We start from the raw sequence: 19,378 nt of genomic DNA, 5'->3' as shown, positions 1-19,378 counted from the left end.
ATCAGCTGGTACTCCACGAGGCATGTGCTCGTTTTAAGTCCTGTATTAAACACAGCTGGAAAAGTCTGTTTATACATGCCTGGAAACTGGGGCTCTTAAGTAAAAACTAATTTTACCAAGTACTGACTCTGAAAACAAATTACAGCTAACAGGAAAAGCTCACGCTGCCCCCAGGGAGGGGCTGCTGACTCCCTAGGGTGCAGCTGAAGCTCCGCCACATGTAGGTGTGCCTGGAAACGTTAGGATAGGTGGCTTAGAGAACGATAAGCTCTACCACTGTATGCAACCCAATCTCCCGATAGCTTTAGAGATGAGAACTTAGTTACCTACCTACCGTTCAGATTCAAGAAAAGGAAAGTTCACTACAATAAAGAATTTTATTAAAAAAAAAAAAAGTCCAAGCAGGCTGGGGTGTGAAACACACGCACAGTTGTGCTGGGCTAGTCCATGCGAGCTTTCAGGGTCCGGGTAGTGATCTTGTCCTTTTCACTACAGGGAGAGAGAGAGAAAACTACCAGTAAATTCCTGTTAAATACTTCCTTAAAGAGCATCACTTCTTTAGCAAGATGCAACGTGTGTGTGTGGTTCATTTGCTAGTGCAGGTGAGATGATCTAAACCTGAAGGCGGCTGTTAAAACTCGGCAAACCCCATCCTCCTGCCACTCCTCCCCAGGGGAGCTCAGGAGGTGCAATAAGCAGCAATGCCTGGGATATTCTGTAAACCGTAGTAAGCAACACCATGAGCAAAACAAGCAGCTTCCTGACTGTATTTGGACTTGTGAAGCAAACTGTGCATCCAGCTTTGGCAAAGAGCTGCCAGTGCGCAGCAGAGAGCGGCCATGAGCAATCAAACAGCACTTAGAACGGACACAGCATTACTACTGAAAAGGGAGCGAGATCCCTCAACTGACTTTAACATGCAGCTTGTGAAATTCTACCTCTGTTCTGTAGGGGAAGAGAGCAGCACTTACATTATGTGTACAATTACGCCCATTCCAGATACAGCATCTCTGTCCACTGCGTTCAGCATGGCCTGCGAGATCGTTTCGAAGAGGTGATCGGGTTCCTGAGGAACAGAAGCTATTTCAGTTGGTGTAAAAACTAGGTGTTGAGTCATCAGACTTTGCTCAAACCTCAAAATATCATCCCCGATGCTGCAAGATTTTTCCTACAGGCTGCTGTAAGCTACAGCTTCTTTCTTGTGAAGTTCTCCAGGAAGTATCAGAGCACAGAGCTTCTGATCCAGCCTGTTTAGCTCCGGTTCTCCAGTTAACAGCAGGAGGCTGAATCCAAGAAGCAGAGCTGACCTTGGCCGCCTCACTCACCATGTCAGGCTCCCAGAGGGACTCGCACATGCCGTACATCTGCTCTGAGCAGGTGCCGCTGACCACGAAGTCGTCGGTTATCATGGGGCAGCCGATCAGGTCTAGAGAGCAGATGAAAGGTTCGTGTGTTATGGGGTCCAGGCCAGCGATGACCGGTTCTGTGTAGTAGGGCCCAAACCTGTGAAGAAAAGCACAGCAGAGGTTTTTTCTCAGTTTTCCTCCAGTTCAACCACCTGGAAGCAGCCACACATCACATGTAAGCATCCATACAAGGAAAATATTACACAGGTGCTTTTGCTGGGGGATTATTCAGGTCAATCTGGAAGCATCTTGCGATGGTTTTAACATGGCAAAGTAAATGAACTTGTACTGTTATAGGAGTATCTTAAAACTCAGTGTTTTGCAAGAAAATTGAAGATAAGATTGTCTCTAGATGGAAATCTCCTTTTCCCATATCAAAACAAGTCTTTACAAGGAGCCCTCCTCATCCTCCCAGCTCTCTGGAATGGGACCAGTACCGACAGCCACAGCCTTCACTCACACACAGGCAGTGACCCGGGTGTTTGACAGTTACCGTCTCTCATAGAGCAGGTTGGAAACCATGCTCATAAACGTCTGAGGCTTGATCTGCCTGCCTTCCTTCAGCTCGTAGAGATTCAGCCTGAACTTCAGTCTTTGGGCACTGCAAGAAGAGAGGAGAAACAACATTAAAGCCAGAGAAGGCTCCTTTCACTTTCATCTTCACCCAGGCCTGGCTGTGTTCTGTTGTGTGCTGAGGTAGCAAATCCAATGCGTGCCTGTGACAGGTGAGCACCCCAGATGCAGCTCCTTTTACACGTGAAATTATTCAGGTGTCTTAGCAGCAACGAGACCTTAAATCGTGCAGTTTTACTTTTAGAAAATAATCTGTTCTCGTATTGCAAACATCAGCAGAAGCTTTGTAAACCCAAGAAATAAAAGACTAGGGAAACAGCACAACCCCTACATGCTGCGAGATCAAAGATGAGCACATCATTAACGTAAATCAGAGCCTTTTGGCTCATCTGCAGACAGCCCCAGAGAGCCCCGGTGAGGGGAGGCTGAGAAAATGAGCGCTGGTACCGGCTTTGTGCCCTCCCCAAAGGAGGGAGCCCGGTGATGCTGATGTTAGTCCCTACATAAAGGGGGGCTCTGCAAACCCGGGGGCCGGGCAGCACTTACACGGTCTGCACGTCGGTGGCCAGCCCCGCCAGCCCGATGTACAGCCTCTCCCCCATGGGGAAAATCTTCTGGAAGTCCGTGGTCACCATCTGCGCCTGGATGCCGAACCGCCGGTCGGCGGCGATGGCCACGCAGCCCTTCCCCTTCATGGCCATCACGGCCCCGCCGTTGTACGACATGATCGACTGCGAGACGGGGCGGGATGAGGGGGGGCTGCACCAGGACCCCCGGGAACCCCCCAAGAACCCCCGGGAACCCTCTGGGACCCCCCAACCCCCCCCCGGGCCCCACCGGGACCCTCCCGGGTGCCCTTGGAACCCCCCGGGGTCCCCCCAAACCCTCCCCCGGGACCCTCACGGTACCCCCGGGTACCCCCCGAGGCCCTCCCCCAGGCCCTAACGGGAGCCCTTGGGACCCCCCAGGACGCCCCCGGACCCCCCTGTGGTCCCCCCAGCCCTTCCCCCGGGACCCCCAGGTCCCCCCGAGCCCTCCCGGTACCCCCCGGTGCCCTCCCCCAGGCCCTACCGGGAGCCCTTGGCACCCCCCGGGGCTCCCCTAGAACCACCCCGGGTCCCCTCTACCCTCCCCCGGGACCCTCCGTGACCCCCCCCAGGTCCCCCCGAGCCCTCCCGGTCCCCCCCGGTCCCCCCCGGTACCCCCAGGGCCCTCCCCCAGGCCCCACCGGGAGCCCTTGGGCCCCTCCAGGACTCCCTTGGACCCCTCCGTGGTGCCCCCAGCCCTCCCCCCGTGACCCCCCGGGACCGCCCAGGTCCCCCCGAGCCCTCCCGGGTCCCCCCGGTGCCGGTGCCCACCATGGTTGCGGTCGTTGCTCCGCCGCCAGGCCCGGCCCTGCTGCTCCTGCTGCTGCCGCCTCCGCTGCTCCGGCTCCTTCGTCCCGCCTCCCTCCTCCTCCCATTGGCCGCCGCTCGCCGCTCGCCGCACGCCATTGGCTGTTGAGCCCGCCGGGGGGCGGGGCTGGAGGGGGGGCGGGCAACAAGGGGAGAAAAGTGAAGAGTCACCGGGAGCGGGGCATGACGGGACGGCGGCGGACCGAGGGGAGGGGGAGCGGCGGGAACGGCTGGGGGGGGGCACAGCTGGAAATGGGGAACAGCTGGAGGGAGGGGGCACAGCTGGATGCAGTGCAAACAACTGGATGCAATGTGCACAGCTGGATGTAATGTGCACATGTGGGTGCAGTGTGGACAACTGGGTGCAGCACAGCTGGATGCAATGCACACAAACTGCATGCAACACGAAGAGATGGGTGCAGTGTGCACAGCTGGATGCAACGTGCACAGCTGGATGCAGTGCGAAAAACTGGGTGCACTGCACACAGCTGGATGCAATGCACTCAGCTGGGTGCAGTGAGCAAAGATGCATGCAACACGCAAAACTGGATGCAGTGTGCACAGCTGGATGTGATGTGCACAGCTGGATGCAGTGTGAACAACAGGGTGCAGTGCACACAGCTGGAAGCAGAGGGCACAGCTGCATGCAACATGCAGAGATGGATGCAGTGCACACAGCTGGATGCAGTGAGCAAAGATGGATGCAGTGTGCACAGCTGGATGCAATGTGCACAGCTGGATGTAATGTGCACAGCTGGGTGCAGAGGGCACAGACGGATGCAGTGAGCACAGCTGGATGGGCACAGGGGTATCGCCCTGCTGGAGGGTCGTGCAGGGTGTTGCACAGCTGGATGGTGTGCAAGGACCTGGCACAACAGCCGGGGGGCTGAGCAGGGATGTTGCAGTGCTGGGTGGGTGCACGGCGGGGTGTCTGTGCAGGGGCAGTGCCCAGCTCACAAGCAGGTTCCCAGTGGTGCTGGATTTGTCCCTGTGCTGCAGCCCCGTGCTTGTCCCCTGCACACACACACATTTCTGTGTCCCTGGTGCAGCCGGGATCAGCAGGGGGTGACAGGTTGGGACCGGCCGAGCTCAGCCCAGTGTGGCCCCGGCATCTCCTGTTTGGCACTGGGAAAAGTTGCCCAAACTTGTCTGAACTGAAGTAAAAACCCCAGGAAAGCCGTCCTGCTTCACTGTGCACAGCCCCGTGCAAGTCGAGCTTTGTGCATCCCCCCTCTGCCCTTGGGGCCAAAGCCCAAATGTGCCCAGTTTTGGAAAGGGCAGCACCACGAAGTCACTCTGTAGAGCAGCGAGTTTTGGCCCATCCTGGGGAGGGGAAAGGGCCTGGCAAGTGGCCGCGGGGGTATTTTTTATTCAGAAAGCAACTGAAAGGGGGATTTGCGCTCTGCAGAGTATTGGATTTCCTCCCCCATCCCCTCTCGCAAGCTCTCCCCTCTCCTGCAGGAGATGGGATTAAACGTTTAATTTAGGGGAGTGATGTTGTGCCAAAGGGAAAGAGATCCATGTGTTTGGAAACGCTCTGAAACGCAGAGCAGAGCAGCCCGCCTGCTTTCAATGAAAACCTCCGGCCCGTGCAGGCCCCGCTCAGGGACCGAGCCCCGGAGGCTCAGCCTGTCCCGTGCCTGTTGTATTTTTAAAGAGTTTTCCATTGTAAAAGGTTGCGGGAATGAAGTCAGAGGCCACACTGTGCCTGGCAGGAACGAGCCACGCGCTGGGGAGAGAAGGAGCACCAAAAACCAGACGGGAATCAAAGGCAGATTTCGGCAGAGGCCCCGGGGGGCTCGGGCGGTACCAGGGAGGTGATGCCCAGGGGGCACCTCTGTGCTGTTGGACCTGGATGGGAGCAGAAATCCTCATCCCCAGCATCTCTGGGCTCGGCGGTGGGAGCGTTGTTTGTGGCTCTGGGCTGGAGGCACCAGGGGGTCCGCCTGGCACTGCCTCGCGCCCCACATCGAAACATCAACGGCGTTATTTTGGGTACGAAAATAAAATCGGGGCAGGCGGGGAACATAAATAGATTTTACAAGACTTTGTAGGAGAGGAGAACTCCAGCAATGCAGAGTCTGGACCCCCTTCAGCTTTTTTTTTTTAAACAAAATACAGGCTCTGGGTGGAAACGCTTCCAAGTCTCTGCCTGGGGCAGGGGGCAGGGGGCAGAGGCTGAGCAGAAATGGTCGTGCTCAGCCTCTGACCCAGGGAAGCTTCCCCCTGGAGCGAGCTGTGACCCCTCGGGGGGCACGGGGGGCACCTCCTGCCCCTTCACAGCCTGTCCTGGTCCCTCTCAGCCCTGTCCGAGGGCAAGGAGCTGCCGGACACCGGACCCTGGTGCTGCGGGGGAGCAGGGAAAGCCCCCCGGGGGCTTTGCAAAATGAAAATCCCCCCCCTGCCCTGCGCTGGGCTCCGCTGGATGGACTCGGGTGGGGAGGGGGGGAAAAAAAAATAAAAAATGGGGTGAAGAAGGAAAAGGTGCGGCCCGTCCCTGGGTGGGCTCGAACCACCAACCTTTCGGTTAACAGCCGAACGCGCTAACCGATTGCGCCACAGAGACCGCGCTGGGGAGTAGCGCTGCGCCCGCCGCACTGAGCCAGAGCGCCCCGGGTGCGCCCCGGTGGCACCCACGGGGGGCACCCGGGGGGAGCACCCATAAAGAACACCCATAGGGAGCACCCACCCCAGGAATATCCATCCTGGGAGCACCCACTGAGAGCACCCAGACCCGGGAGCACCCATAGGGAGCACCCACCCCGGGAATACCCACCCGGGGAGCACCCCCCGGGAGCACCCACCCGGGATGGGGACACGCGTGGGACATCGGGGCTGGCCGGAGCCTCCCCCCGCGCCCATTCCCTCTTTTCTCTCTTTATTTCCCGTTTTTTTTTTTTTATTTTTTCTTCTTCTTTCCCTGCCTTTCCCCCCCCCCCCCCTTTCCTTTTTCCCCCCGTTTCTATTTTCCACCTTTTCCTTTCTTCCCTTCCCTCCTTTTCCATTTTCCCTCCCCCCCCCCCCTTTTATTCCCCCTTTTATTCCCATTTTTCCCTTTTATTTCCCATCCTCTCCCCTCTGGCCCCGCCGAGCACCGACCGCCGGCGGCCCCGGGAAGGTCCCGCAGGTCCCGAGGGGGGGGTCTCGAGGGGGTCCCGGGGCTCTCCCCGGGCGGTGTCGCCGGGGTGGGGGGCGCGGGGGGCGCTCGGTGCTGCGGGGCTGGGCACCCCCACCCCGGCCCGGCTTTGGGGTCCATTCCGGCACATTTGGGGCAATTTTCTTTTCTCCCCGAGCACTGGGGGGGGGTCGCACAGAATGGGGGGGTCACAGAGAGGGGGGGTGGCAGCACCGCCGCGCCCGGATCCCCCGGGGGGCGCATGGGGGGCCCTGTCCCCGGTGCCCCCCCCCTCGGAGGCAGGGCTGGGGGGGTGAGGGGGGGGCAACGAGGGACCGAGAACAGGGCCCCCCCCCCGCAACACCCCCAAAGGAATGAGATCACGTGCGGCGGGGCGGGGCCTGGCGGCGGCTGGAGGAGGAAAAAAAAATTAAAAAAAAAAAAAAAAAGGAGGAAAAAAAATAAAAAAAAAAAAAAGGAGGAGGAAGGGAGGGAAAGAGGAGGAAAAAAAAAAAAAAAAAGAGAGAGAGGAAAAAAAAAAAAAAAAAAAAAAAAAAAAAAGGGCCCCGGCCGCAGCGCCGCGCCGAGCCCAACCGAGCCGCGCCGAGCCCAGCCGGGGGCAGCGCAGCGGAGGGGCCCCCGCCGCCACCAGGTAGGGACGGGGCCCCGGGCCCCCCCCCGCCGGGCCTCGCCGCCCCCCCCACCCACCCCCCCCGCCGGGCTCCCCCCCCCCCCCCCCATCGCCCTTTTCTCTCCGCGTTCAAGATGGCCGATGGATGGCCGCCTCCCCCCGCTTTGTGCCGCCGTCGGCCCGGGGGGGCGGCCACCCCCCCCACCCTCCGGTGCACCCCCCCCCCCCATCAGCGGGTACCGGTGACAGTCCCAGGGCCCCCCCCCGGGCGGGCTGTCAGCCGGCACCGAGCACAAAGGGGCACCGGGGGCTCCCCCCCGCCGCCGCCGCCCCCCTCCCCGGGCCCCAAACGCCCCCCCCCGGGGCACCGAGCAGCGGAGCGGGGGCTGCAGCCGGGGGGGGGGGGCGCGGAGCGCGTGCCCGTGGCCGTGCCCTGCGCGTGCCCGTGCCCGGGGGTGTCCCGGGTCCCGTCCCGTCGCGGGTCGGGGGCTGTGCCCGTGCGCGCCCCCGCGTGTCCGTGCCCCCCCCCCCAAAAAAAAACCCGGCCCGTTCCGCCCCCCGGTGGCTGCCCCGTGCCGGTGTCACCCCCCCCGCGGCCGTGCCGGGACCCCGGGAGGGGCGGGGGTCCCGTCGGGGGGGCCGCGGGGGCTCCGCTGCCGCCGGGAGAGCGAGGGCAGCACCGGGGTTTTGGGGGGGGGTCCCGCGGGCAGGGGGCGTCCGGGAGGCTCCAAGTTAGCGGTGACTTTGAAACGCCCTTCCCCAGGAGGGGGTTTTGGGGAGGGGGGCGCCGTGCCCGGCCACCGCCCACGGAGACAAAAGACCCCGAGAGCCGGGACCTGGGGTGGGGGGGAAGAAACCCGGGGGGGTGGGCGCGATCCCGGGGCAGGGGGCGGGGGCCGCTCCGCCAGCACCGGGCAGGGGTCCGGGGGGGGGGTCCGGGGCTTTGTTCGCCCCCGCGGCAGGAAATCGCGGCTGTTATCACCCGGGTTTATTAAAACCGGTTTGCGCCGGTGGCTCAGGCTCCCCCCCCCCCCATCTCCCGGCCCCCCCCTCCCGGGGAGACCCGGGCCGCCATTGGTGGCTGCAAGTACCAAAAGCATCGAAACGCACCCAAAACGCAGCCCTGGGCAGCTGCGCGCCCCCCGTCCCCCTTGGCGGTCCCCGGGCGGGGGGGAGCAGGGGGTTGCTGGTGCCCCCCCCTCACCTGGGGCTGCAGGGGTCGGGGGCACCTGCCTGGGGGCAGCCGGGGGCAGGGCACCCGCGTGTCCCCTGGGGGTGGCACCCGGGGGTCCCCTGGGGGTGCCCAGCGCCGACCCCCGGGGTGTGGGGCTGCTGACCCACCCCGGTGCCCCCAGCCCTGCTGCCAGCCCCCCCCGGGGCTCTGCTTGGCCCCGTGCTGGGGCAGCTGCAGTGTCCTTGTGGTCCCCGTCCCCGCAGCGTCCCCATCCCTGTCCCCACGGCGTCCCCGTGCACCTGCCTCCGGGGACCCCGCGCGGAAACCCAGAAGCCTGGAGCGCGAGGAGGGGGCGGCACGCGAGGGGGCTTCCCCAGGACACGCTCCTGACACGGCCCCGGCCTTGCACACCCAGCCCCAAGCACCCCCTGCACACGCAGCCCCCCCCGTGCCCCATTTTCTCCCTGGGCACAGGATTTGCCCCAAACCCCATCCCCATATGGTGGCGGTTGTGGGGCTGGCGGGGTGGCACGGTGTTTTTTTGGGGTGTTGGGGTGCTTGTGAGGGGCCTGGCTCGGTGTCGGCACCGCTGCAAGCCCGGTGTGCACGGGGGGGGCACAGGTGTGTGCGTGTGCCTCCAGCTGCGTGCACGTGGGGCTGCACGGGGGGGCCCCGTGTGCGTACCCGGGGGGGGCCGTGCGCCGCCGGCACACCCTGGCGCTGCCACCGCTCTGCCCACGCTCATTGACACAAACCCGGGGCTTGTTCTCCCCTCTCCCCGCCTCGAATGGTTGTAATAAGGCTCTGGCTCCGCTCCAGGTATTGGGGTTGCCGTAGAAACAGGAAAACTGCAGCGATTTTGGGGCCGGCGTCTCCCATCAGAGGGTCCGGAGTAGGCAGGGGAAGAGAGCGCAGGCAGCGACTCCCCACAGCCCCCGTGCTGGTGGGGGCACAATGCCTGCACCCCGAGGCCCCGTGTGCACACCTGGCCTTGCACACTCAGCCTTGCACACTCAGCTTTGCACACTTGACCGTGCACACCCAGCCTTGCACACCCAGCCTTGCACACCCGGCCTTGCACACTCGGCCCCCCCCAGGTGCCCGCGTGCGCTCCTGGCCGCGGGCAGGTGGCCGGCCCCAATCCCCTGGAGTTTCTATAGAAACCACGAGGCGGTGGCTGGAAATGCCATTTTCACCGAATTCACCCAAAATACGCTCGTGCGTGCGGGCGTGTGCGCGTGCACGTGTGTGTCTGTGTGTGCACAGCCTGGGGAGCTGCAGGCAGGACCCGCTCGGGGACCAGGAGATGCGAACCCGCATCCAAAGGAGCTGGGTGGGGGCTGCGTGGGGCTGTGCGTGGGGGCTGCTCCTGCCCCCCAGGGCTGTGGGGTGCGGGGTTGGGGCAGCCCCAGCACCCCCAGGCTGGATTTGTCCCTCGGAGGCTGAAGGGGGTCCTGCGGGTCCCGGCCTGGCACCAAGCGGCTGTTTTGGGGATTTCCCTGCAGGGAGGATCCCGCCGCGGCGCTGCTCCAAGATGCACAGGACCACCAGGATAAAGATCACCGAGCTCAACCCCCACCTGATGTGCGCCCTGTGCGGCGGCTACTTCATCGACGCCACCACCATCGTGGAGTGCCTGCACTCCTGTGAGTGTCCCGGCCCCCCCCCCCCCCTGCACCCATGGGTGCCCCGGCCCGGCCGTGCCCAAGCCGCAGCGGGGCTGTGGCCAAGGGGCAGCAGGGTCCTGCCCCGGGTCAGTGCGGGGCATGGGGCTGGTGTTTTTTTTTTTTTTGTTTTGGTTTGTTTTTTTTTGTTTTGTTTTTTCGTTTTTTTGTTTTTTTTTCCCCCCTCCCCGTTTGCTCAGGTCTCCTCTCTCCCCGCAGTCTGCAAAACCTGCATCGTGCGCTACCTGGAGACCAACAAGTACTGCCCCATGTGTGATGTGCAGGTGCACAAAACCCGGCCCCTCCTCAGCATCAGGTGAGCAGAGGGGGGGCTCCAAGCCCACTACCAAGGTGTCCCCCCCCCAGAAAGGCTGGCTGGGTGCCTGCAGGGGTTGCCCCTCACCACCCCCGCTGTGACCTGCGGCCACCCGTGCGCTGCAGCTCCCAGCGCTGCGCCCCGTGGGGACGGTGCCGTGGCCCTGGGGGGGTACCGGGGGGGGGCTGGTGGCAGTGCAGGTGAAGCCGTACCCGTGGCACAGGGGCTTCGTGCCAGCCCGCGCCAGGCTGGGGACGCAGACACGTCCCATCGGGGCGGAATTGGCTCTGCAGGTGGTTGGCATAGAAACCGTGAAAGGCTGCAATACATCACTGGGCGCTTTTTTTTTTTTTTTTTTTTTTTTTCTCCCTCCTCCTCCTTTTTTTTTAGCCTCTTCCATGTAAATCCGTTTCTGTAGTAACACTTTTTCCTCTTTATGTTTTTTTTTTTTTCTGGTTCACTATGAAATATTTACACTCTGGCTCCCACGGCTCCCTCACCAAAGCCCCCCCCCGCCTGTGCGCAGCCAGGAACACGGCACAGGGGCCGTGGCAGCCCCGAGCCTGGCCATTGAGGGTCCCCTTTGTACCCCACTTGCCCCCGGCCACCCTCATTTGGGCGATTTGGGGCCAAGGGGGTGAATCACAGCACCGATGGGTGCTGCACGTGCCCGGGGTGCTGCCCACCCGTGCCCCCCGGTGCGGCCACGCTGGGCTGAGTGGGGTTGACTCATGCAGCAGCAGCAGCCGGCTGGTAATTAAGCTGCCAATCAAGCAGCAGAGGTTGCTTTTTCATTAGCTTGCTGTAAATTATAAAGCAAATTCTCCGGGTACATATTATAAATAAAATCACAGCGGGGCCTCGTGAACCGGAGTGACATCACCGAGGAATTAGGGATGAAAGACGTGGTTAGGCTAAAAATAATATGTGAAGGGCTGCTCTGGTCATTTGTTTTCCTTTAAAATAAAGGCCTTATTATTAAAGTGGAAATAATTGCAGATATAATTTACTTTTCACCATTCCCACTGCTCTTGCTTTGTTTTGGAGATTTTTTAAGGCTTTTAAAGGCTGCCAAAGGCCCTGCCTGCAGCGAGACGGAGCCCAAAGCCTTGAGCAAAGCCCCGGCCCTGGGTGGGTGCTGAGGCTGGGACCTGAGCTCCCCCTGCTCGAGTGCTTTTGGAGATCCTACCCGGGGGTGCTCAGATTTTAGCCAAAAAAACTCACTTTGGTTTGTAACAGCTCGCATTTGGCTCTGTCCCGCCATGTGTACGGCAGGGGGAACGCAAAGGCTCGGCCGTGAGCTGCGTCTGAGCCCAGCGATAAAACGAGATGCAAATTAAAACTTGCAGAAGGATTTTGCTGATCTTAGATTTTTTTTTAATTTTTTTTTGCAAGTTCTTGGTGTGTTTTTGTAATAGTTTTGACTACTGAAACGGATCCTGGCCCCAAAATGATGCTGTCATCATCCTCGGCAATTACAAGGATTTTTGAGATGTTTTCTTTCTTTTTCCAGGGTTAACCCTTTGGGGGGGTGCAGGGGGAGCTTGCCTAGCTCCAGGCCCACAGCTGCTCCTGCAGGGCAGGGCTGAGCCCTCGCTGCGGGATGGGTGCCAGAATTTGGGATTTTTCACGGAGGGAGAGGGGGGAGATGTCCCAATCCGGCTGATTTTTCTCTCTCTTTTCCTTTTCTTTCCCCCCCAGGTCAGACAAAACCCTCCAGGATATCGTGTACAAGCTGGTCCCGGGGCTTTTCAAAGGTACGGGCACGGACGGTTATAACTGAGGGAGAAAGATCGGGTTTGGGGTTGGTTTTAAATCCATCCCACCCCTCGGGGAGCCTGGTCCCCAGGCTGCGTGCCACCTGCGTGCACCATTCCCTGGTGACAGTGACAGGGTCTGGGCGGTGGGGCCGGGGGTCTGCGCCCCCCCTGCTCCTCTCCCCCTGCCCGGTGCTGGGTTTTCCCTCACCTTCCTCCCCCCTTCTCTTGCAGACGAGATGAAGAGGCGGCGTGACTTCTACGCAGCCTACCCCATGGCCGAGGGTGAGTGGCAGCCCGGGGGGGGTGCCCCCAGCCCCGCTCGGCCCCCGGCCGCGGCTCAGCCTCCCCCTCCTCCTGCCCCCCAGTTCCCAACGGCTCCAACGAGGATCGCGGGGAGGTCTCCGAGCAGGACAAGGGGAACCTGGCGGACGACGAGATCGTCAGCCTGTCCATAGAGTTTTACGAAGGGACGAGGTAACCGCTGCCGGGGCTGGGGTTTGGCTTTGGGACAGGGGGGCAGCAGCCAGCACCCCCTGCCCCACACCCTGTCCCGTATCTCCCATGGGTGCTGCGGCCGTGGGCTCCCACCCACCCAGCGGAGCCCGAGGCTGCGGCATCCCCGGCACCAAGGGCGGCCTCCAAGGGGGTCGTGGCGATGGGGGCAGTGGTTCCGAGGGGTTGGGGCAGTGACACCGATGTGGTTTTGGGGTGCTGTATGGGAAATGCATCAATGTGTGCATGGGCATGGCCGGGGGGGGCAAAGCCGAGAGCCCGGCTGCAGCTCTCCAAGGTGCTTCCCATCGTGGCCCCACCATGGCCCGCTCTCTGGGGGGTTGGTTTTGTTTTTTTTGTTTGTTTTTTTTTTTCTCTCTCTTCTGCCTTTTTCCTTCTCCTGTGACTTTGTCCCGCGTTTGCTTTCCTGCCCCCCAGGGAGGAGAAGAAAGGGAGCATCGAGAACGGGGACCTGGAGAAGGACAAGGTGAGCGCGTGGGGCCAAGGCACGGCGAGCTCCGTGCGCAGCCACATCGGGATGGTGGGGGGACAGGGGGGCGCCCCCAGGCCGTCTGCTGACAGGGTGGGAGCTGCCCCCACCCACGGGTGGGCTCTCAGCGATGTCTCTCCCTTGCCCCCCCCCCCCCTTGCTGTGTTCCCAGAAGAACGGGGTGCGGTTCCTGCGCTGTCCGGCCGCCATGACGGTCATGCACCTGGCCAAGTTCCTGCGCAACAAGATGGACGTTCCCAGCAAGTACAAGGTGGGCGCGAGCCTCCCGCGGGGTGTGAGGGTCCGGGGGGGGCCGTCCCGTGTCGCATCCCCCGCCGGCAGCGTGTATAACATAAATTGGGGGTTTGCTCTGGCTGCTGGCAAGGACGGCGCTGGGAGCCCCAGCAGCCCCCGGCACCAAAACCCCGATGTCCCCCGATGTCCCCTTGGTGGCTCTGATGCTGTCCTTTTGCCAGGTGGAAGTCCTCTACGAAGACGAGCCCCTGCGGGAGTATTACACCCTGATGGACATCGCCTACATCTACCCCTGGAGGAGGGTAAGCGCAGCCGCCCCCTTCCCCGCCGCGGGCTGCAGCTGCCAGGGCTCCTCCTGGAGAAAAGCTTGGAAAAGGACTCCTGGAGGTGAAGGCAAATGGCGCTGGAAAACTTAAAAAAAATGGAAAACTTAAAAAAAATGGAAAACCTAACAATTGGAAAACCTAACAATTGGAAAACCTAATAATGGGAAAACTTAAAAAATGGAAAATCGAATCATTGGAAAACTTAACAATTGGAAAACTTTAAAAATGGAAAATCGAGTAATTGGGAAACTTAACAATTGGGAAACGTAACAATTGGAAAACTTAAAAAATGGAAAGCTTAAAAAATGGAAAGCCTACCAATTGGAAGACCTACCAACTGGAAACCTGAGCCATTGGAAAATAAAACAATTGGAAAACTTAAAAAACAGAGCATCTACAAAAAATTAACCCCCCAGATACCTCCCTGCCTTAGGGAGGTGTTTCCTGGAGGCCAGCTCCCACCCGCAGCTCCTGGGGGGCCCGCGGGTGCTCTCCTGCCCCTCTCCCCCCCTGCAGAACGGGCCCCTGCCGCTGAAATACCGCGTCCAGCCCGCCTGCAAGCGGCTCAAGCTGTCCCAGCCGGCCACCTCCGAGTGCACCAACACCAGCGGCGCCTCCGAGTGCGAGTCGGTCAGCGACAAAGCCCACAGCCCCGCCACGCTGCCCGCCACCTCGTCCTCGCTGCCCAGCCCCGGGACGCCGTCCCACGGCTCCCCCAGCTCCACCGCCGGCAGCGGCCCCGGCCCCGCGCTCAACGGCTCCTCCTCGAACTGCCACCCGCTGCCCCCCGCCGCCAGCCGGTGCCGCAAAACGACTGTCAATGGCAGCGCGGCCTCCGCCTTGACCTAAAAAGGGGAAAAAAAAAAAACAAACACACCAGAAACCAACAAAAACCAACAAACCAGGGACGCCTGGCTGGGTTTTATATATCTATATATATTATATATATACATATATAAATATCTATGTGTACATAGGGAGAAAAAAAATTATACATACTTATTTTCTATTGATTGACCAGATTAATTTAAAATGCAAATAAGACACATAAATGTGGTTGAATATTTTTAAATGCTTTTTTTTTTTTTGCTTTTTTTTTTTTTAATTTTAACTTATGGAAGCTGCATGCCGGAGCTGGGAGCCACGCAGGCGCCGCCGCCTGCCCTGCTCATTCTCTCTAACGCTTTTCCCTTCTCCTCCCTACCCCTCTCCCCTCGTGCCCGCTCGGAGAGAGACGGGGCGGCGAGCAGGGCCTGCAGGACGCACAGGTAAGGGCTAAGCACAGGTAAGGGCCAAGCACAGAAGCCAAAAACTGCCCCCGGCTGCCTCGGCTCCGCTGGGCTCTGGCAGCGCAGGGGGAGCTGCTCCGTGTCCGCGTGCCCCCAGCCCCGCTGTGCCCTGAGATTTTTTTTTTTTTGCTTTTCCGTGGGTTTTCTTTTTGCACCAGGCTCAGTAACGTGGTGCCCGAGCGTCCCTTGCCGGTGTTGCCCACCCTGCTTTGCCTTGCCATGCACGTTTCTGTTTCTTTTGTGCTTTCCCTGTGTGGTCTCTGGACGTTGTTTCAGGCTCTGATCTAGCAAAGCCTTACACAGACGCCTCCCTTTCTGCACAGTAAGTAGTTTCTTTTTTTATTCCCAGCTAAAAAAAAACTACACTTGGGCCCTGATGCTGAAGGGCCAGCCGTACCGGGGGGGGGGTTTAGGAGCACAAACCCCAGTGAATATTGGATTTTTCCTTGCCAAGGGAGCTGCCACCTCCCTGGGTGCGCCCGTGGCCAGGCAGCTACGTGGTGGGGGCAGCACCCAGCCGGGGGGGACGCGGGGCCAGGAGCCGCCTGCACCCATGGGACCCCCTGCGCCACCGGCCCCCTGGCAAAACGTCCACAGCTTCGCCCCATTTCAGAGCTTTTTTCCCCTCTGTCCTTCCCACCCTTTCCTCCTGCCCCCACATTGGATTTTAAAATAAAAAATTAAAAAAATGACTACAGTGCCTTTAGCCAGGAGGCTCGGGGAGGGGAAGCGTGGGAAGGCGCTGCTGGTTCGGGCAGGAGCCGCGCAGCACCGGCACCGGGCGCTCCGGGGAGGGGACCAACTTCACAGCCACAAAAAAAAAGAAAAAAAAGCACAGGAGCCCCGGGGAGCGCAGACCCTGGGGGTTTATCTCCCCCCCCCCCTCTCACCTCGCTGGGGAGGGGGACGAGTGACAAAAACCAAGCAAGTGCCTGCAGCGCCCGGACAGCAGCCGGCAGCGTGGGCACGGTGAGAACCAAAGGAAAGCGGCACGGGAATTGCGTGGACAGCCCGGCTCCAAAGGTCAGGACGCGGTGGGGGGGGGGGTGTGTTCCTGTTGTGTTCTGTGTGTTTTTAAGCAGCACACCCCCAGCACGGACTCGGAGGCACCTTTGCTGTAGCACAGCCCCGGGCTCCCCACCTGCGGGTGCTGGGGACAGGCCCCGGTTGTTTCTTGTCTCTTCCCCATCCCCGGCTGCTGGGGCTCGAAGCGTGTGGGGGGGCTGCGTTCGTCTCGGTTTTGGCACCCCTTTTCTTGTAAATAGGTTAAAATGGACTGAGGGAGGCAGCTGCAGTGCCTCGGGCTGGGGGGTTTGTGTGGGGGCTCTGGGGGGGGGGGGTTGTTTTTGTTTCGTTTTTTTCCTGTATGGTACAAAACCAAACTGCTCTGTATGTTTGCATCCTGTACGGCGTTTTAATGTCCTGTAAGATATTCTGATACCCATATATCGATATTGGTTAAACATTTGTATCACGACAGCTTTGTACATGGAATAAATGCTGCAGATTGCCAGGCACCCGGCTGCGTCTGAGGGGCCCAGCTCCCGGGGGGGGGGACCCCCAGCTCCCTGCTGCTCCCGGTCCCGGGGTAGGGGGGGGGGGAGGTTTCGTTTCCCAGCCTCTGTGACCCCCGTCGGGGCCGAGTTTCCGCAGCGGGGCCGTGCTCAGGGCTGGGGGCCGGGGGGGGCCGCCTGCTCCCGGTGGCTGCCGTCGCAGAAGGGGGGGGTTCGGGTGCGTTTGCAGACGCACAGCGGGGCCGCCCCGTCCGCCTCGGCCGTGAAACGCAGCGGGGACACCCCGGGGGCCGCCGTCCGGTGCGAGCCGTCGCAGAAAGGCTGCGGGGGACAAGGGGGGGACGCACTTGGGGGGGGGGTCCCGCTGCTGCCCCCGCCCCGAGCGGCCCCGAGGGACCCCGCGTCTCGTGTGCCCCCCCCCCTCCCCAGGTCCCCGCTGCCGCGACCCCGCGCTGTGTATGGGGGGATTGGGGGGGGTCAAAGGGGGATGGAGGGGATTTGGGGGGAAGCGGGGGGGTCGCGGGGGCTCCCTCCCCCCGCCCCGAGCCCGACCTGCGTCTTGCTGTGCCCGCAGGAGCACCACGCGTATTTCTTCCCCGCCTTCAGCTCCACTACCAGCGGCTGCGGGGGGGCGGAGGAGGGGGCGGAGGGGGCAGAGGAGAGCGCGGGGCTGCGCAGAGCCCCCGGGGGGGCCCGAGCCCGGCCCCCCAGCAGCACCCGCAGCGCCACCGCCCCCAGCCGCAGCATGGCCCTAGCGCCCCCCCCCCCCCCCCGGACACCCCCCCCCGGCCGGCTCCGCCTCGTCCCGCCCCGCCGGAAGAGACCGGGGGGGGCAGGGGGAGGGACATTGAGTTCCCCCCCCCTTTCCTTTTTTTTTTTTTTTTTCCCGTTTTTTTTTTTTTTTTTCCTTTTTTCCTTTTTTTATTTTTTTTTTTTTTAACGTTTAACCCCTGGGGGACGCCGCTCTGCTGCCAGCCGCCGTGATTGAGCCCCCGCAGATGGCCGCAACCACGGGGGGGGCGCGATCACGATCGGGTTCGGGGGTGCTACTGCCCCCCCCCCCGGGTGCACCCAGCACCTTCAGTACCTGTGGGCTTGCAGGAGGGACCTGTGCGGGCAGGGGGGGGAGAAATGGGGGCAAGGGGGTGCAGCCGTGCCTGGTCCGAGCCCTGAGCGCAGCACCAGGGGGCTCCAGCCACGAGCCCCGTCCTGGCAGCAGCTGCAGCTCCACGGCGATGCCCCGGTTTTGGGGGGGGATTTTCTGTACCAAGGGTTCTCACGTAAAACCCCCGGAGCTAAAGCAAAAGCTCCGCCTGCCCTCACTGCCCCTGCACAGCTGCGAGCGCCCTGCTGGGCACGGAGAGGCACAGCTGGAGCTGGGCTTCGTCCATCAGCGCTGTCAGAAGGACCAGAAGGGCAGCAGCTGTGCTAGCACGCTTACAAGCTCTGTGGCTGCCTCTGCTCTCCCGTCCCAAGAAGCTTCCCTGCAGGACTGAAGCCCTGCAGACACCCAGGAGCCTTGGCCCCATGGGTCCTGCAGAGCCAGCATCCCTTCTCCAGGCAGATCGAAGTGTGGCAGAGCTGGCTCCTGAGCAGATTCCTCCTCCGTGCCTCTGCTGCTCCGCCTGGAAAAATGGGTGAGGAGGGGACACCTCTGAGCTGCGGTTGCAGACCTGCTGCTGCGAGTTACCATTGAGATTGCTGCTGCCTCCCCCCTGGCCATGAAGGTGACACCCGCAGCCTTCACAACTCCACGAGCACGGGAGAGGCACCAGGGACACATTCAGCTCAAGGCTTTTTTGATCATGGGCACTTGATTGTTTTTACTTATGTGGGCTTAAGAAACCGCACGGTGCAGCATACACCAAGGGCAATGGTAAATAAGAGAGCGGCGTGAGCTGCCGGCCCTGAAACCTGCTGGGCTGGGAGAGAGCCCTTGAACAAAGCGCCTGGGGCTCAGCGGTGCCTGCTCAGCCCCATGGGGCTGGAATTGGACGGGCGATGCAGGTGTCTTTAAGTGCAAACATAAAACAGAGCGATGCCCTTATCACCATCTGGTGTAGAGGTGTGCAAACAAACCCGGCTTTAACTTGAAAGGCTTTGGGAGCAGCCGGCGTTGCTGCTCTGTGCAGCTGGCCCCTGACGCAGCCATGGCTGCGCTCCCCTTCGGAGAGGAGAGGGAGGTTTAGACCAACTGAGGGGCTTGTGCTGAGCAGAGAAGCCCCCCGGCACATGTCCCTTTCTCCAGGCCTGTGCAGCAGGAGAGCATCTGCATCCCGAGCCAATCCTCCGGTCACACGAAACAACTGCAGCCTGTTCTGAGCTCCCGAGGGACCCGCTCCAGCACCGCAGCGGCCCGCGGCCCCGCTTGCTTCAGGCATGTCGGTCACCTCTCACCCTGCCAACTGGCCTGAACATTTCACCCCGAAGAGTATGATATCAGCTGCTTGGTATGTCCCCCCCGGAGTCCTCTACCGAGCACACGAGAAGACCTCGTCTCTGTCTATGTTGTCTTTGGGAGGCAGCCAAGGGGCTCGAGCCATCTGCATCCATGCGCTCTGCAGGGACAGCGCCGGAGTCGGAACCAGCCCCAGCCAGCCAGGGCAGCTGGTTTGTGGCTACAGCACGCCTGCCAGTGTGGAAACAGGGGAAAAAATGAGGCTCCGTGCTGTCCAGGACCGAGACAGCCACTGTGTGTACAAGAGCCACGTCTGGTGACACTGGTGAGTGGCTGGGAGAGACCAGCGGCAGAGCCTGCAGGAGCTGTAGAAGAGAGGGGCGCTGCATGGGGTTGCTTGGACAGATACATTTCATGCACCTGCTGTAGATATATTTCTCCCATTATCCTGGTCCAAGAAGATGCCACGACCTGCTTATCCATCACAGAACCATGGAACAAAGCTCAGTTGCCTCTCCAGCCCCCTCCTTGCAAAACCGGAACAGAAATGCTACCGAGAGCTAAGCAGTGGAAAGAGAAGA

At 61.0% G+C, this 19,378-nt stretch overlaps 3 protein-coding genes and 1 non-coding gene across 6 annotated transcripts; 1 reads left to right on the top strand and 3 right to left on the bottom strand.

The window, feature by feature from the left end:
- Window positions 1-358: 358 nt before the first annotated feature.
- On the bottom strand, window positions 359-3,492 carry PSMB3 (proteasome 20S subunit beta 3). Its single transcript, XM_068660685.1, has 6 exons — window positions 3,338-3,492; window positions 2,526-2,710; window positions 1,900-2,007; window positions 1,326-1,503; window positions 972-1,066; window positions 359-489 (listed from the first exon to the last, which is right to left on the bottom strand). The coding sequence occupies exons 1-6, from the start codon at window positions 3,470-3,472 to the stop codon at window positions 441-443; spliced, it is 750 nt and encodes a 249-aa protein (XP_068516786.1). The 5' UTR covers window positions 3,473-3,492; the 3' UTR covers window positions 359-440.
- A 2,373-nt stretch (window positions 3,493-5,865) lies between these two features.
- TRNAN-GUU (transfer RNA asparagine (anticodon GUU)) lies at window positions 5,866-5,939 on the bottom strand. The gene has a single exon. It is a non-coding gene; the product is annotated as a tRNA-Asn (tRNA).
- Window positions 5,940-6,983: 1,044 nt separating this feature from the next.
- On the top strand, window positions 6,984-16,173 carry PCGF2 (polycomb group ring finger 2). 3 transcript variants are annotated; one of them, XM_068660672.1, is made up of 10 exons: window positions 6,984-7,140; window positions 9,799-9,939; window positions 10,177-10,273; window positions 11,975-12,030; window positions 12,265-12,315; window positions 12,399-12,507; window positions 12,964-13,012; window positions 13,188-13,286; window positions 13,492-13,572; window positions 14,113-16,173. In XM_068660672.1, the coding sequence occupies exons 2-10, from the start codon at window positions 9,828-9,830 to the stop codon at window positions 14,443-14,445; spliced, it is 987 nt and encodes a 328-aa protein (XP_068516773.1). In that variant the 5' UTR covers window positions 6,984-7,140; window positions 9,799-9,827; the 3' UTR covers window positions 14,446-16,173. The 3 variants fall into 3 exon arrangements, with proteins under 3 accessions (XP_068516773.1, XP_068516772.1, XP_068516774.1); XM_068660671.1 differs by lacking the exon at window positions 6,984-7,140 and having other exon boundaries at window positions 9,205-9,939; window positions 13,191-13,286; XM_068660673.1 differs by lacking the exon at window positions 6,984-7,140.
- A 102-nt stretch (window positions 16,174-16,275) lies between these two features.
- Window positions 16,276-17,192, bottom strand: CISD3 (CDGSH iron sulfur domain 3). The gene is made up of 2 exons (XM_068660707.1): window positions 16,952-17,192; window positions 16,276-16,720 (listed from the first exon to the last, which is right to left on the bottom strand). The coding sequence occupies exons 1-2, from the start codon at window positions 17,144-17,146 to the stop codon at window positions 16,550-16,552; spliced, it is 366 nt and encodes a 121-aa protein (XP_068516808.1). The 5' UTR covers window positions 17,147-17,192; the 3' UTR covers window positions 16,276-16,549.
- Between the last annotated feature and the right edge of the window lie 2,186 nt (window positions 17,193-19,378).

This window comes from Anas acuta, chromosome 25 (assembly GCF_963932015.1).
Source record: "Anas acuta chromosome 25, bAnaAcu1.1, whole genome shotgun sequence".
Lineage (NCBI taxonomy): Eukaryota > Metazoa > Chordata > Aves > Anseriformes > Anatidae > Anas > Anas acuta.
Note: the sequence above shows the minus strand (reverse complement) of the source record. Positions and strands in the feature narration are given on the sequence as shown.